This window comes from Nomascus leucogenys, chromosome 8, assembly GCF_006542625.1.
Source record: "Nomascus leucogenys isolate Asia chromosome 8, Asia_NLE_v1, whole genome shotgun sequence".
In the NCBI taxonomy this organism is placed as follows: domain Eukaryota; kingdom Metazoa; phylum Chordata; class Mammalia; order Primates; family Hylobatidae; genus Nomascus; species Nomascus leucogenys.
This window is the reverse complement of record NC_044388.1, coordinates 103472881-103490894: the sequence shown is the minus strand read 5'-3', so window position 1 is coordinate 103490894 and position 18014 is coordinate 103472881. Positions and strand designations below refer to the sequence as shown.

The 18014-nt window shown below is 43.9% G+C and overlaps 1 protein-coding gene across 3 annotated transcripts in view; it reads right to left on the bottom strand.

Moving 5' to 3' along the window:
- GARNL3 (GTPase activating Rap/RanGAP domain like 3) overlaps positions 1–18014 on the bottom strand; it is a 169055-nt gene that overhangs the window by 30920 nt on the left and 120121 nt on the right. For all 3 annotated transcript variants that reach the window (XM_030817844.1, XM_030817843.1, XM_003264159.4), the window contains 7 exons: positions 16417–16521; positions 15278–15352; positions 11719–11830; positions 6822–6920; positions 6356–6472; positions 5292–5467; positions 3283–3441 (listed from right to left, as the gene is read on the bottom strand). In XM_030817844.1, coding sequence (XP_030673704.1) covers positions 3283–3441; positions 5292–5467; positions 6356–6472; positions 6822–6920; positions 11719–11830; positions 15278–15352; positions 16417–16521 — 843 coding nt within the window. The remainder of the gene's footprint in view (positions 1–3282; positions 3442–5291; positions 5468–6355; positions 6473–6821; positions 6921–11718; positions 11831–15277; positions 15353–16416; positions 16522–18014) is intronic.

Genomic DNA, 18014 nt, shown 5'->3' with positions numbered 1-18014 from the left:
GGAAATGAAATTCCAATGACCTACGCTGTGTCAGCTTCTCTCTGCTGTCCCCACTGCCCTGGTGCTGAGCTGCAGGAATATCTTGGTAAAAAGCTAGTCCTGTTCCCCCAAGGCCTATTTCTAACCAGCTATTAGAAAACATGCAGCTCATTATCTTTTTCATTTTCTTAGGGCTCATCTCCCCAATCAGACAGTACCCTCCTTGAAAGATGAGTGAGTGCATCTGACTAAGCACGTGTGCCTGCTGGGAGCCGTGCAGCCGCCATTCCACCACGGGAGGGCTGTACATGCTGATCCTCTCAGAGCCAGGAAACAGGGAAGGGTTTTTTTTTCCTCTTTTTGCCTTAAAAACTTTTTTTTCTTGTCTGGGTGCGGTGGCTCACGGCTGTAATCCTAGCACTTTGGGAGGCCGAGGTGGGCGGGATCACGAGGTCAGGAGATTGAGACCATCCTGGCCAACATGGTGAAACCCTGTCTCTACTAAAAATACAAAAATTAGCTGGGCGTGGTGGCCATGCCTGTAATCCCAGCTACTCGGGAGGCTGAGGCAGGAGAATCGCATGAACCAGGGAGTCAGAGGTTGCAGTGAGCCAAGATCACGCCACTGCACTCCAGCCTGGGTGACAGAGCGACATTCAGTCTCAACAACAAAAAAAAATAATTTTTTTTTTCTCTTAGGAAAAAACTTTGTATATTTGTCTTTTAAGAAGCACATAGAAGAAAGGACAGAAAACTTGAGAGTCGTTCCTGACAGCCATCCAAAAGACAAAACACAGAAGTCATCAAAGAAAATGGTTTTTAACACAATTTATCCAGGGTCTTTACAAATCATAGGAAAAAGAAATTCTATAATGAATTATAGGACATTAAATATAGGTAAATAATAAAAACCATCATACAAAAGAAATTTCATAAAATGACATTCTCTATAGCTACCCTGATGAGTAAGTAAACTGCATAATTTTCATCCACTTAAGCATGATTTATTTTAAAATAGAACTTGTCAGAAAGTTTCTCTGAAATGAGGTGAGGACTTTTCCACTAGCAAAAGCTGGCTAAGTCTTAGGAAACTAGTTGCCAGGAAAAGGACTGATTGAACAAGGACCTGCTGCACCATGGCATTTCTGCTTTGTTTGGCTGCTTACACAGTTTTGAGAAGGAAGAAGGGGGTGAGAACTTTTTTTTTTTTTTTTTTGAGATGGAGTCTCACTCTGTCGCCAGGCTGGAGTGCAGTGGCACGATCTTGGCTCACTGCAACCTCCACCTCCTGGCTTCAAGCGATTCTCCTTCCTCAGCTTCCTGAGTAGCTAGGATTACAGGTGTGTGCCACCAGACCCGGCTAATTTTTGTATATTTAGTACAGATGGGGTTTCGCCATGTTGGCCAGGCTGGTCTCGAACTCCTGACCTCAGGTGATCCGCCGGCCTTGGCCGCCCAAAGTGCTGGGATTACAGGTGTGAGCCACTGTGCCCGGCCAAGGGGGTGAGAACTTTTAAAGTACAAATCAGGGCCCCAGCTCTTCAGAAGTCAGTGGGCGGGAAGACATGCTGGTCCAGGGATGCCCAGGCAGTGGGGGGAGTGGGCAGCATTCCTCCCAGCTTTAAATTAGGAAGTTTCAGGACCCACTCCTTCTCCTAGGTCTATATTAGTATCACCTGGGGGCAGACTTAAAAAAATATTGGTTCTCAAGTACCACACACCCCCAGATTCTGATATAATTGGCTTGGCCTGGGGTCAGACACTGATCTTTTTAAAGCTCTCCAAGGGATGACAGCCAGGGTTGCAAAGCAATGAAATATACCAGGGATTCCCAACTTGGCTAAATATTAAAATTATCTGGGGACCATTTAAACATACCCAAACCCATGCCACGCCCCAGACCCAGGAAATCCCTGGAGGAGGAACACAGGCAGTGGTAGCTTTTCAAACCCCTCAGATGACTCCAATTGCAGACAAGTCTGGCCACTACCAATATAGATAAGAGAAATGATAGACCACTCTATGATCAATAATAGCTGAAGACAAGAAGGCCTCCTAATCACAACTACAGTTTTCTATTTCTGATTTTTCTGTTTCTTAAAATTTTGCTCTAATTAGGTCTTAGGTCTTCCTAAAATAGTAATCAGCAATTTTAATATTGATACAGAGCATATTTACAATTAATACAAGTTGTAAAGCATAATTGGAAGAATTCTGCAGTCTGTCTGATTTAGTTGAACAGGACTGGAGGTAGCCTGTGGGTCCGGAAGCCCTCACTAGGAACTACAGTTTCCCTGGGGCTGACATCCCCATTCTGTGGTTTCCTTAGTACCTAGGCCAGAATACTGGCTTGCACTGCATGATGAAAACCTCAATGGCTCACTGACAGCAGGCCTTGTCCTGCCTCACAGAGATACATATGTGGGCTGAAGAGCTCTGTGATCTGCTAATGTCAGTGTCAGTGTTGAACGCTCTCCAGTGACAGACAGGCTGCCAGGCCTCAGGGTGGTGAGTGCTCACCACTGTCCAGTGGGCGCCAAGGTTCAAACCCCACACAGTCACCTTTAGAACATGAGTGCAGTTTTGGGTGGCCCTAGATTTTGTGCCACACTAGGACATCCTTGTTCTCTGTGCATCAGGCCAGGGGTGTAGACTCTCAGGGCAAATCTGCCTGCTCACTCTCTCCTAATGGTTTTCTACCCCTTATTCCTTTCCTACTGGGCTTTTAAGGGGGTAGGGAGGGTGCGGTACCCACCCCGGACACCCAGTCCCCAAGATGAGAGTCTGCAGTGCCTCAGAGGTCAAACTTATTCTCCAAGGACCCACCCAGGACAAATCATCTAACAAATGCTCTCATTTATTTAGTTATTATATTCAGCCTTTTGACTCTTCATGTCTTTTTTTAATTTTAAATACAGACAGGGTCTTGCCATGTTGCCAAGACCAGTCTCGAACTCCTGGGCTCAGGCAATCCTCCTGCCTCGGCCTCCCAAACTGCTGGGATTACAGGCGTGAGCCATCGCGCCCAGCCTTTTCATATCTCTTATTCGGAAGGATGGAATGGCAAGGAAAGATCTGAAAACTAAACAGGGCAAACGGGACAGTCACATGATAATAGAACCATTCTCACCTATAAAAATGGCAACTTCACATGGCTCAGTCTAAATAGTGAATCACATAATACTGATGTGATGAATAGTACATAATTTTAAAGAAATCCAAATCATGGCATCTCAGGGTTAGAATACACAATGATGATTAGTCTTTTCTGATTCTCACTTGTCCCCACAACCACTGGCTTACCCTGTTGGCCTCCACGTGGTGCAGCCTGAAGGCTTCTCCTGTGCTCTCGTTCACCACATCAAATTGGTGTCGATAAGCCACACAGATGAGATTGTCACTCTCTTCAGCTGGCCCATCCACTAAGGTCATCACCATGGGAGAGTCGGACAGACAGATCTCCTGTGTGGTTGGTGAGGATATAAGAGACAGGGGTGAGAACAGAGCAGCCAGCTCCATGCCAAGCCCCACTGCCCATTCCCTCCTAACAGAGAAGGCACCCTCTCCAGGCTCCTGCAGAGCCCCATGCTACAGGGAAGAAGGGACAAGAGAGCAGTGCCAGGGGTCACATCAGACATCTCCTTCCCATAACCTGTCCTCAAGACTCAGGCCTCTGTCTACTGGAAAGGGTCGAGGCCAGGAAACAATTAAACAAAATGCAATCAACAGCATGGTCTGCTTTATCCCTTACGTCGTCTGGTCCTGTCCTGGGATTCAGTAATAGTATTAATAATTGCTAACTAATCTATTTGTGTACTTAACATGTGCTAGGCACTGTTCTCATTGAATCCTACTTATAAGGTAGGTACAGCTACTATTCTGTCTTACAGATGAGGAAACTGAGGCTTAAAAGTCAATCACAAAGTTTACACAGGGTAGAGCTAAGATATAAACTCAGGAGATCTAATTTCAGTGCTCATATTACATAAATGTATATGTTGCATGTAAATCTTCATTAAAATAGCAAATCACTATAGGAAGAAAGCTAACACTTAAGTAGAGCAAGATTTTAACGTGTTTTAACTTAACTGTCATGTTGCTGTGTCCCATGAAGTTGAACATTAGCAGATGTGTTTTAACTTAACTGTCACGTTGCTTTGTCCCCTGAAGATGAACATTAGCAGACATGTTTTAACTTAACTGTCATGTTGCTCTGTCCCCTGAAGTTGAACATTAGCAGAAATTGATAGGCATAATTCAAAAGGCCTTAACTCTAGGCAAAAAATACCTTCTCAGCTCTCCAGTAGAAATACTCCATCTTAGTGGCCAATGCTAGATATATTCCATACCTTAATGTACCCTAGTCTTTAAAGGATAAGAGATGGTGACGTCAGGGAGGGAACTTGAGCCTGGAGGAGGTTTCTCTCACAAGGCTCCCCCTTCAATCTCCCAGCAAATCCTGCTGACTGAGGCAAGCAGGAAAGCATTGCCCACTGCTTCTTCCCATCTTTCCTGCTACCAAAGCCACCAGGATCCTGCACTGGTCTCGTAGCAGGCCTTCTTATTTCCACCCTTGGCCTCTTAAGCTCCCCTCTACCCAGAAGCCAGAACAATCTTTTCAAAACATGCCACTTCTCTGCTTCAAACCTTCCAATGGTTTCCCATCTCACTCAGAGTCAAGGCCAAAGTCTTTGCAATGGCCTGAGGGCTCAAGAGTATATTTCCCAGTTCTCTCTGACCTGCCTGCCCTGTTCCCTCTGCTCTTGACTGTGCCTTCAATAGGACCTCAGGGGCCTTGCCTGGCTGCTCCCGCTGCCTGGAATATCCTTTCCCTAGATATCCACATCACTCACTTCCATACTTCTTTTGGATCTCTGCTCACAGGTAACCTATTCAGAGAGGGCTTCCTGGGACATTCTTTCTAAACAGAATCTCCCAACTCCCTGCTCCATTATCCTTTGTTCCCTGGCCCTCCTCTATGTTTAATTTTAGTATTTCTTTATGCCAGCCATCATAGCTTTATTTGCTTATTTCTGTTAACTGTCAACTGGAAAGTAATCCCCATCAGAAGACTTTGTTTTGGTCATCACTGTGTCCTTCGTACCTAGAACAGCACCCGTAGATGTTCACTGGAATGAATGAATGAGCTTTAGCTTTAGTCTTCTGGGGGAAACAAGGGCACCAGAGATGAGGGTTTCCCTAGTTGGCTACTAAACAGTGGGACAACCTCAGTGGGTAACAAACTCTGGAAGGACAGAGTCTGCTTCAAGACAACTTGGCTGGGAGATAAATGATTTAAAGAGCAAACCTACCCTGATGTACTGGAATTCTTCAACAGGTGACTCAGACAGGGGAGATAACAATGAGGTGCTGGTGACCCCGCTTGGCTTGTTGTGTTTTCTTGTGATCAGAAGCAGTTTATTCCGAATTGCGACCACAATCCTCAGCTCTCTGCTGTGGTGAGTGTTAACAGCATATAGGTGGCAGCCTGGGAGGAGAAAGAAATGATGCCCTACACATGACATGCGGGTGTGGAAGCCCCCAGGCCTTGACAATTTGGCAATACCTAGGAACCCTGGAAATTAAGCATAACTCAGTGAATGGACTAAGAATGTTTCTGATACTAGGCAAAACAGAGACTAGATATTAAAATTAGGTTGAGTTACAGGAAAATTAAGAAAGTCCTATTCCCAGCTGGGTGCGGTGGTTCACGCCTATAATCCCAGCACTTAAGAGAGGCCGAGGCCAACAAAAAACCTGAGGTTGGGAATTCGAGACCAGTCTGGCCAACTTGGTGGAACCCCATCTCTACTAAAAATACAAAAATTAGCTGGGCATGGTGGTGGGCACCTGTAATCCCAGCTACTTAGGAGGCTGAGGCAGGAGAATCGCTTGAACCCCAGAGGCAGAGGTTGCAGTGAGCCGAGATCGTGCCACTGCACTCCAGCCTGGGCAACAAGAGTGAGACTCTGCTGAAAGGAAAGGAAAAAGGAAGGGAAAGGAAAGAAAGTCCTATTTCCTATATTCTAGAGTTTGTGAACTTAACTTCATACCTACTACATGATATCAATTAAAGTAATCAGAGCTCCGGGAACCAAAGTCTAAACATTTCTTCAGTAACAGATTTGCTAATAGAGTTTAATGCATCTCTAGAACCTGTTATGCAAGGCCTAGAATTTCTTCTAGTCCTCAACGTGTTTGTCTAGCTTTCAAGCTCCTTATGGAAACAGTGATGCTATTTTTGTGATGTTTCCAAACAAAAAACAAACTAATAAGATCAAATTCCTACTCATTTTTATTTTCAGTAATAAAATTTTCAGGGCAGCCTGAGAGAAAAAAAACGAATTGAATGGAATCTACCAATCTATCAAGTCACCTTTTGTTTTCTCCAACTTGTTTTCTCTGCAGTCAGACCTGCTCTTCCCAGCCTGCTTCCCCTCAAGGCCCTTTTGCAGAGCGCTTAGCCTGAAGACAAAGAGGCGAGCGTCTTTTCCTGGTGACGTAAAAAAGACAGAGGAGGAGATTAAATGGAAAAGTAAGGTAACCTGGAAGGCCTCCAAGGGCAGACTGTGTAGAAAAACTAGGATTGGAGGTGTTCTGGAATTCAGGAGGCACCCCACACCACTTTAATCTGACAATGTAATTACGTATGCACCCCTTTCCCCCCACGGCTTCCCTCCCCAGAGAACAAAGGGGCCACTGAGGGATCCCAAGCACTGGGCATCAGGAAAGGAAACAGCTGGCAGAACCTATGCAGTCAGACCCTGGCGACCTGTGGTGTGGGCCGCAGAAGGCAACTGTTTTCCTTCCTTCACAGCATGCCACCCAGCAGGGGATACCACCTTTGTCTGCTCTGAGAACCAGAAGGTCCAGGGTCTCGAGCACATGCATCTGCTTCACTGGCAGAGTTCTGTCAAACACGGGCACTGATGGAAGGTCATCTGGAAAAGGAAACCTGGTTATCCATCACTGCAACCCAGCCCACGCTTTCCAGAACCCATCAAACGTGCCTGTGGGTAGTTTTGAACCCAAGTTATCTCTAGGCAAGGAAGGAAGTCAGCTTCTAGGGCTTTCATAAGCTATACAAAATACGTTCAAGCACTATTCTCCTCCTAGCTCAGGAAGAAGTACTGATGCTTTCTTCCCATAGGCAATTCTATATTCCGAACTCTATATATAGGGGGCGTAGCAGCAGAGGCATGAAAACGCTATTTGTGTTCATCAAAGAAAAAGCAACATCTCTCAATACCAATTTTTACTAGGGTTGTACCAAAGGCCTGAACACCAAGTTAAAAAAAAAAAAAAAAGAGCAGCCATTTTTCTCAAGTATTTTCTTATTTTTATGTAATATTTGAAATTGCATTATATCTTAGGTCATATTGTATATATCTCAAGAAAGCAAAATCAAAATTTCCTTTTGGACTTAAGATAAATACAAACACACTCTACCCTAACATGTCCCGTGTTTGTAGCAATAGTAGTTTGCCTATACATTTTCAGTATTTTTTCCCAAAGGAATAGGAAATCTCCTTTTTAGACAAAAACATAAAGAGAAATATTAACTAAATTGCCAAAACAGCAGGAAAAACACACTGAAGTGGAAATGCTCAGGGAAATCTCCAATAAAGTGATGGTGCAGGACATTGCACTTCCACACACGATTTGTTGTTGAGGTTACTTACTGGGAATCTAAGTTGCTAACAATTACTTTGCTCCTAGGGGCCCCGAGGACACAGGGGGCTAAAAGAATTACTAAGGCTGTTCCATTCAGTTCTGTAAGCAAAAGGGTCTGTTCTGAGATGGATGGCAGAATCAGGGCAAGGCAGAGGTGTCCGGGATGGTGGAGACATTTGGGGCAGGAGAAGTGGCTGGCTCATTCCTTACCTGCATTTATTCTGCAAATGCTCTGCTGTGGGGGTGGGTTTAATTAAAATTTAGGAGCAAGGGGCCCTGAGGATCTTTTCTTTTCCAGAAATCTAAGTGTGGTTGGGAGTTCATCCCTTCCTGGATGGTCCAGGAGGGAGCAGAGCTTTCACCATCAGGATTAATAACTGCCCCACAGTGGGGAGAGGAGCTCCCACTCCTGTAGGCCTCTGAGGGCTCCGATTTGTCAGAGCACAGACTAAGCTAAGTTTAGGATTACACCTAGGGCTTGTCTCTTGTTCCTCTCAATTACTGAGGCAAATGTAAATTTTATGATAGCTCATCAACCACTTTTCTTCCTCCTCTACCCTGGGCTCCCACAAAATGGAACTAATTCTCAGGGTCTTTGTACTTCCGCTGGGGCAGACTTAATTTTTCAAAACACCAGATGATCACCCTCATACCCATCATCATAGTTGGCTAAATAACTATAATTATTCCATTTGTGGGAGAAGAGAAGTCACAGCAAGGACAGGTAACATATACTAAGGGCTTTCCATATGCCAGACCCTAATGCTTAGGGTTTCATATGTTTAAATTAAATGTCCCAATGACCTTATTAGGTAGGAACTTACAATACTCCCATTGAAGAAACGAGGAGCCTGAGGCTTGGTGTTAATAACTTGTCTGAGGTCACGCCACCAGCATGTGGAGCCCAAGCCTGTGCAAGGACAAAGCCATGCTCTTCACCAGTGTTGGAACATAAAATGGGATGTTGGAGTAGCCCCATATCCCAGTGGATAGAGATGCGACCACAGCTGCAACAGCACTCCAACAAATTAATAAATGACAGAGGCCCTTCATTTTACATAGGAACAGAGGTATACATTGTACAGTTGCCGAGCTGTGTACAGAGTGAATTAGCACTTAATCTCCATCCAGTCTTTCTCAGATGGCTGAACAGGTTTGTATACAACACAAGAAGGAGGAGGAGGCAAGGACCTGACAGAGCGACAGGTGGATTTAATGACTGATTGATGACAATGCTTTCCTTCCTGTAATCTCTTTATGAAGAACAATCTTTTAGAACCAGCTTTTCTGTTACTGCAAAACCAAAACACATGGCGAGAGCATATTTAATCAGTATTTAGTTTCCTTTCAAAGTAGGTTTTGCTAACTTAGGATACAAAAGGTCTTGATTTTTAATAATGACCTTGAAAGGAGTAGACTCTCAAGGGATACATCTAATGAAATTAAGCAAAGGCTAATGGGATAGAGTGGAACTCAGTCTGAAACAAAATGGATGGATTCACTCATGGAAACATCTCATAATATGATTAAATGTAGACAAGAAAAAGGTAAACAAAGAAGAGAATTGTGGCTTAAAAGCACAACAAGAAATACAAAGAAGGCCCTTAAGATTCTTCTTTTTTTTTTAAGCAAAAACAAACAGAAGCATCATTGTACAATAAGGACATGAAAAAACTAATTTAAATCATAAATCTAATCCAGTGGTGGGTGTAAACAGCTACACCCACCATCCTGTTGAAGGCGACTTCCTTCAAATTTGGAAGAAAGAGTTTCCTGGCAAATCACAATACTCCTTATATCTGACATTTCCATTAAATTTTGGATCCTTAAGATAAAAATTTCAGAAAGGAACTTGGTAATTTTGGTTTGGATTTTGCATTTAAAAAAATAGAGGCAACTCAAATAGAATCTTTTGGTTTTAGGGAAGCTTACGAATAGTCATTATGAAGCATGCTTTCTCTTTCCCAAAAGGGCAAAAGGGAAGGAGTGAACATTCTTTAAATCACAAAATTTGTCATAATTATTTGCCCAGGGCTATATTTTTGGAAATCTGTGTTAGAGACATTGGTAGAGTTTAATATAATGTAGTTGGTTTAGTGGAAAGAGCCCTGGACTAACAATCACATCTGGGTACTAGTTCCAGATGTGCCACTAACCAGTTTTGTGATCTTGGGTAACTCACATCATTTATTTAGGCCTCAGCTTGTTCATCAATAAAACTAACAGACTGCACTAAACCTCTAAAGTCTGTTTTTTGCATTCCTTTTTTTGTTGTTGTTGTTTCACTTTTGGCAAGATCTAAGGATTTTATTACTTTTCTTTTTTTTTTTAGATGGAGTCTTGCTCTGTTGCCCAGGCTGGAGTGCAGTGGTGCGATCTTGGCTCACTGCAACTTCCGCCTCCCAGGTTCAAGTGATTCTCCTGCTTCAGCCTCCTGAGCAGCTGGGATTACAGGCATCCACCACCACATCCGGCTAATTTTTGTATTTTTTTAGTTAGAGACGGGGTTTCACCATATTAGCCAGGCTGGTCTCGAACACCTGATCTTGTGATCTGCTCACCTCGGACTCCCAAAGTCCTGGGATTACAGGCATGAGCCACTGCACCCGGAAGGATTTTATTACCTCTTAGCAAGTTCATAGAGACATAGTAAAGATAATAGCTGCCATTTAATAAGTTACTACTATGTGCCAACTACTATGTAAACACTTAATACAGATAACTTTATTTAGCCCCTACAATCCCCTCCTTCTAGTTGTGATCATCATCCCATTTTGTTTCACCAATTTTCATCATTATAAACTATTTTCAGCATCTTAAAAAATTATCCCCAATTTACAGAAACTCGAGGCTCATAGAGGTTTTCTTTAAGATCACAGTTTCCAATCATTTTGTAATTTCAAAAATTACATATTGAATTTAAATGATAAATTTATGAATTTTAAATTATCTGCCTTAAGTTCATTATAGATACAATGACTATGGGCACACAATTGAAACACATATCAAAAATAACAGATGAGGTCAGAAATAGATCCATTATGAAGCATGGCTCACATCTCCTATCATGCTTCAGAAGGCACCTGGCATGGGGCCCTGGCATACAGGAGGTGCTTGGTAAATGTGCCCAGTAAGCGTCGGAGGGAGGACGTATAGGTTGTACTGATGGATGCGAAGATGCTACAGTTTTAGGCCATTATGTCATTCTCACAGTGGTGGCTTCGGGATTCTCACAAAATGTCACTATGGTAACCAGGGACTGGGCAGCTGTTTCTGAGCAGTCCGAGGAAATGCCCTTTGACGACATTGTCTCTGTGCCTATGGCTCCCTCTGAAGCCCAGGAGACAACCTGTTACTAGTGTTTAGCTCCTCCGTCATTCATTCAGGGTCTGGAATAATCTAAACGGGACTCTTGATGGAAGGGACCACACTGTCCTTGAGTCTACACCTGCTCTGAATTTGCACCCTCTCTGGGCGACGGTGGCTGATCTGTGGCGACAGAGAACTGACTAACCCCCCAGGCAGGCTAATCTATCTGGCTGCCAGAATGTGTGATTTTATATTGAGCTGGAATCTGTTTCCTTGTCAAAATCTTTTTGTTTCTACATCCATCAAAAACGGGTTATCTAAGATTCTTATTGTTTGTTTTGGACATCAGTACTTTTTGAATCAGAAATCTTTTTTTTTTAAGACTTCGAGAGAGGGAATGTCCCAGAGACAGTGGTTCTAAATAATGTATCCCTGTTGATTTAAAGTAAAATGTTGGAGCGATAATAAGTATTGGCTGAAAAGGAGATTCTTTTTGCAGGTCATTTGATATCCACAGTCCCATCATATATTTTGGGAAGAGAACCTATGGCCCACCCTCCAGCATGCTTGGTTCAGAGTATATTTCCTCTGCTTGCCCTGGAAACAAGGGTTTAATTTCATAAGGAAATAAAACTTTGCTAAACTCTCTGCAGATCACACATTTATGGCCCAAAGGGAGTTGGTTGGTGGTCACTCATCTTAGAAGTACTACAAGTAATATGAAAAAGACATTTGTAGGAGCAGCTACTCACTAACCATCCACTAGCAAGACGCCAGCATCAGTGGAAACCAGCAAGGCCTGGCCCCAGGGATCTGCACACACGGCTTCGTGAGGGAAATTACTGCAGAAACACTGGGGCTCCCACGGCTGTGAGGCAATACAAGCATCGGAAGATAAGTGCACCAGAAAAAATACACTGCAGCCCACCAAATGGAAATGTACAGTACCACACCTGAAACAGTAACACAGATACCCCCGTGGGAGCGGAGTCACTCCAAACCCTGGGGTCTGGACTCAATTACCTTTCTTAGGAAGAAAAGTCTCCTTTCAAATACGTATGCAATAGGAAAAGAGTGAATTCACAGGTTTCTGGCACCATAACCTGTCTCCGTATTATAATGTTTCTCAGGGGCAATTGACGCATTCGTAATGGTTTCTAAGGAAACATTTCCCTTTAACACCTGGGAGTTGGGCCAAATGGTGCCTCTGTTTTAGAGAATTCATATTAGTTCATCATTAAAGGAAGTCCCACATAATTCTATAAAAAGTCAGATTCCTGTGTTGCTGATTCAGCAAATTAGTAAAACATACATGATGCATTAAAAGGTTGATATTGTTTTCACGTGAAAATGCTTATTGACCCACATAAGATACAAAATCTTAAAGAAAAAATAACATCTGTTTGGCAAGTGCTGTAAACAGAGCTAGTCAGGTTTCCGCATGACACATCTGTATCAAGCAAACTCTTCTTCGTTCATTTCCATCTCAGGCATAAAGGGGGAGCCTTACAGCCACATGTGGATGTGTGGAGTAGGAGGCATTGTGTACCGTGATCTTAGTCACACCAGAATTGTGGACATTTTCAACAGAATTCTTAGCTTCCCTCCAAAGCACTGGATGAGCCTCAATGAGTTTGTGGAGATTCTCGGGCCCAAGTTGAAGCCTTACATCTTCACTTTTACTCTCAGTCAGGCATCAGGGCCTGATGTGTCCCACCTGGGGCTGTAGTAGAGCCTGTGTGTGTACATGTAGGTGTGTTCTTAAGTACCCAGGCAAACATGCACTTGCATACTCAAGGTAAAGCAAAGGGCTCTGAGGACCACCTTTCAAAATGGCATTAGGGCTGAGGGTAAATACTGTGTGTTACTGCTCTCTTAGAAAAGGAAAGGATGCTCTCCCTTTAGGAAATGCATGGCCTCAAAAAGAATATTCTAATTGCTAAGATGGAACTTGTGATGTTCTAAAAAGATCCCCTAAAGAATGTGAAAACATTTTGTAAATGGAAAAAAGGCTAAACAAATGCAGGTCATTAATTGAAATGGCATTTCCCCAAGAAAATTTCTGGCAATTCTGAGTTTGTGACTTACACCAAAAGGACATAAAAAAAGCAAAGTTAATATAAATGTCAATAGGGAGAAGACACAGACATCAGCAGTAGGTAACACCAAGACAGAACAACCAGTTCTTAGTAACAATATGTTTTCTGCCCAGAAGACACAAGTTTGGAACACTAAGGCAGAAAGTTCTTCCCCCATAAGATCCAAGGGCCCTACAGGATCCACAGAGGTCTCAAGGAGGTCTGTGAAACCCCCAAAATTGTACTCAAATGCTGCATATATATGCCATTTTAACTTTTTTTTTTTTTTTGAGACAAGGTCTTGCTCTGTCACCCAGGCCGGAGTGCAGTGGTGTGAACATGGCTCACTGCAGCCTTGACCTCCTGGGCTCAAGTGATCCTCCTGCCTCAGCCTCCTGAGTAGTTGGGACCATAGGCATGAGCCACCATGCCCGGCTAATTTTTTTGATTTTTTTTGTGGAGACAGGGTCTCACCATGTTGCCCATGGTGGTCTCCAATCCTGGGCTCAAGTAGTCCTCCTGCCTTAGCCTCCCAAAGTGCTGGGATTATAGGCATGAACCACTGCACCCAGCCCCATTTTAATGGGCGGGTGCATGCAGGGTGTCCATTGCTTTACACGGGTGCCAGTGACCATGTGAGGTCTGAGGAACTGTTGAATATTGGGGTGTGCAGTGTCAGCAGCAAACTCAGATCTGGTCCCACAGTTGCTCTGGTCTGACGACAGACAGTGTTTGCCATTGCCCTGGACTCCCTTCCACGGGGGAGCCTTCATGAGGATTCCACCAGGTGAGAATGTGGTCTCCAGGCTTTCATGTCTACGTGCAGACTCTTCCTGGGTTCTCTCTAAGAACATGACCACACAGCTCATGAAATGATGAGTGCTGAACAGGTGGGCAAAGCCAGGTTCTCTGGGCACAGAACACTCTTGGGAACAGCAGGGGACTCTGGCCTCTGCAGAGCCAACTGCATAGCAGCAGCCCATGGGGCCCTCTGGAGCTGAGTTTCTCTGAGGTGGTCTATGGCCTGCGGGTGGGTTATAAGTACTGACCTCAACAATGGACGCTCACTCTTTGTTATTACCTGGTGAACAAGTTATGGTTCCACAACTTCTGTTTTTAATATAAGCCTAAGAACTTCTTATCGTTATTAAATCTTACTGGAATCTGTATCTATAACGTGCTTGGAAACAGTAAATTCCTACTATGCATGGGAACAGGCAGACACTGGAACTGCTGCAGCCTTTGGGAAAGATGCTTTTCCAGTAGTCTTGTCTGAAGTTGGTTGTGGTTTTTAGGGTTAATTATATTTTGAGCTCATCATTTTCCTGAAACCAGACTTTAAAGCACGTAGGCTCACATCATCTATACCTTTATTAGTAAGGTAAATGTATTCATAATTATTTTGCTTTTATAATGGACACTTCTCTGGTGATGTGCTGTAAATCTGTCCCATTTAACTTTTATGTATTCTGAATGGAGATATAATTAAGTACATGGGGTACTGTTCTACAATACAAAATCATATTCATAATATAATTTGTGTATTTTTATCTGTTCTATTTTTGATAATCACCTAGTTTTTACCCCCATGGAAAGTGGAACAAGATGTAGATAAATAGCCAAAGAATTTTTTGGCTGGCTGAGTGAAATGTAGATTAAGCATTGGTTTTTCAGCTGTGGTCCTCTAACCAACAGCATCAGGATCACCTGGGAAGCCATTAGAGCTGCAAACTTTCGGGTCCCACCCCAGACCTGCTCAATCAGAAACTCTGGGGGTGAATTCAATACACACTAAAGCTTGAGCAGCACTGCCCAGGAGCCTTGCTGTTTAAAGCGTGTCTGTGGTCAGCAGCACAGGAACCACGTGCAAGTTTGTTGGAAACACAGACTCTCAGCCCCACTCCAGACCTACTGGATCAGAACATGCATTTAGTCAAGGTGTCCAAGTGATGTGTATGTACATAAAGCTTGAGAGGCCCTGTGGGGCCTGGCCTGCCTGACCAGGTCGGTCCTCCAGCAGCTCTGCTCCATTGAAGCAGGTGAAGGCATGCGCATACCACGGCAACTCAGAGGCTCTCACTAAATGGCCACTCAATTTTATCTAGGGCTTTCCCTGAGGACTCTGCAGTAGACATGCTCTTCTTCCTTCTGCTCTCAAACCTTTTTCCAATAATCTCAATCATTTCATTAAGGAAAAGGGGAATTCAAAGTTCGAATTGAAAGTATCATGAACTCACCTCTTTTTTACAGATCCCTGAAGCTGCCAAGCTTGATGGAGCATCTCCTCTCACAATGGATTTCAGTTTTAGTGCCTTACAGAACAGAGATCTCTATTAAAGTTTACCAGGCGGCAAAAGTACAGCAGGATAAACAATTATGATTTGACAAAAATTTAATAAAACAGGAGTAATTGCAGGCTAACATTTCGGGTTCCTCTACTGACTTGTTAATCAAGAATTGAAGTTAGCTGGACACAGTGAAGCCTTAATGACAATGTCCCAACCCAAATTATCCAAATGCATTTTGTCATTTCATTTAATCAATATATCATTACTGTGATTTATAAACCATGAGCTGAAAAAATGCAGATTCTCCAGTCCCTCCTCAAACTTGATGAATCAGAATCTCTGGGAATAAAGTCTGGGTATCTTTAAACAAGAACCAATGTTTGAGAACCTTGTAACTAAGCTTCCTTTGATTACATGGCTTTCCTCTCTCCACCTGCCTTGTCCAGGTTTCTACTTCTGGGCCAGAACCTTATTTGCAGCTGAGGGTACTCCTCCTTCTCTATGCTGTGATGTGCGATCAAGGCAGACAGCTGTGTCACTTCCCGGAAGTGAGAAATGCCAGTGTCACATGCGAGCAGGGCAAAGAGAGAGTGATTTTCTCCAATGCCTGGAAAAAGGGGATGACTGGGCACCACCTAACTTCATGGTGACTTGGATTGTTTCCAAGTCATAGGGTGGTAATTCAAGTCTTCTGTGAGTGCCACTGCCACTCTGTGCTTCCTCCTGCCAGTCATGGGTTTAAGGGGCATTTCCCAAATTGGCTCCTCACTCTTCAGAAAATTCCTAGGAGGCAGGCAAGTGATCTGTGCTCTCTGGAAGAGGGGGGCCCAGAGCTGGACCCTGTGGCTACCTGCCTTGAGGCAGTAGCATTCCTACCTCTGCAGAGTGCTGCTCTCTCAGTGATGCCTGCAGAGAACTGCACCTACTCAGTTCTCAAAAATCTTACTCGTGGTTGCCACAACAATCCTAAGAGAAATTACAGAGCTCCTACAGCAGCAGGCAAACAAAGTCTTTGCACGTGGGCCATCTGGTTAGGATGGGACTCAAAACTACATGTCTTGCAGAAAAGGTTTCAGAAGAAAACCCACCTGCCCTATTCTAACAAACTCTGCCTGGCGGGCCTCCTCTTTCTTCCGCGCTGACTTGGGTGACTCTGGTAAGACATCACTAAAAGATCGTCTATTAAGCATGTTCTAAAAAAGAAAAACAAGTTATGAATTCCACAAACAGTTGTTAAGTCTCATCTTTTGGCTTCTCATAGTGCACAAAACTATTTATCCAAATGGTCCTATTTCTACCTTCTGTTTCATTCACTCAATAAGCATTGATGGAGCACCTGCTGTGTACCAGGTCCATGGTAGATACTAGATTCAGTCACTAGGTGGAGAGCCAGCATTGCATGGGGGCTGAGGACATGGCTTTGAAATCAGCAGACCTGCAGCTCTATCACTTACTAACTTACTAACAGTGTGACCTGGGCCACCACATTGCACAGCTCTGGGATGCCAATCTTACGCAGCAGCACCCCCTGGAACACAACAAACTGAATTCTATGAGAACAGTACCCCTAGAGCTGTGCAAATCTGCAGCCCTGTGGGTCGCCTTGAGCAAATTAGTTAATTTCCGAATCTCAGTGTCTTTGTGTGGTTAATACCTGTCTCCTAGGTGTGTTATGAGGTTTAAACGAGGCAATGCATGTAAGGTACTTCGCACAGTGCCTAGTGCATACTTAGTAATGTTAGTTCTCTTTAAAACTGTAGTTACTGAATGGGGTACAGTCATTTAATCAGCAAGTACTGACTGAGCACCTAGTCCTCTGCCAGATTTTGGGAATGTGATAGACATAGTCTCTCTTTGTGGAGCACAGAGTCTACTGGGAAGGCAGATTAAGTAATGACATGTTTAGCACATGTGATCACTGCTATGAAGGGGAAGTGTGGCAAGTATATGAAAACATTTAACAGGGGACCTGGCTTCAACTGGGGGGCTAGGGAAGCCTGGCTCAGGCAGTGATGCTTCAGCTGGGATATGATTACTCATCTTGAAGGACATCATTACTCATCTTGGTACCCTCTCTGTATCTTCCCTGACCTTAGGGAATTGACAGATTACCAATTAAGGTTTGCTCTTTAGGGTCCTGGGGTTAGCCTGGCCCAATCCCTGTAAGTAGTTGGGGTATACCGACCAGACAAGAGTCAAGGAGTGCCTATAAAATGGTGCTGGTCGGCTGGGTGCAGTGACTCATGACAGTAATCCCAGCACTTTGGGAGGCCAAGGCAGGTGGATCACCTGAAGTTGGGAGTTTGAGACCAGCCTGACCACCATGGAGAAACCCCATCTCTACTAAAAATACAAAAAATTAGCCAGGTGCAGTGGTGTATGCCTATAACCCCAGCTACTTGGGAGGCTGAGGTAGGAGAATCGCTTGAACCCAGGAGGTGGAGGTTGCGGTGAGCCGAGATCACGCCACTGCACTCCAGCCTGGGCAACAAGAGAAGCTCTGTCTCCAAAAAGAAAAAAAAAGAAAAGAAAAGAGCACATGTGCACCTGAAGTGATAGAAAGGTGTTGGGTCTCATCAGTGTGGCTATGCCTCAGGCCTACGAAGTATCTGCGTCTTCAGTAAATGGGAATGCTTGTTTCAGTGCCTGAATATGGGGCTGGCCAATAAATCTCCAAAAAAAGCAC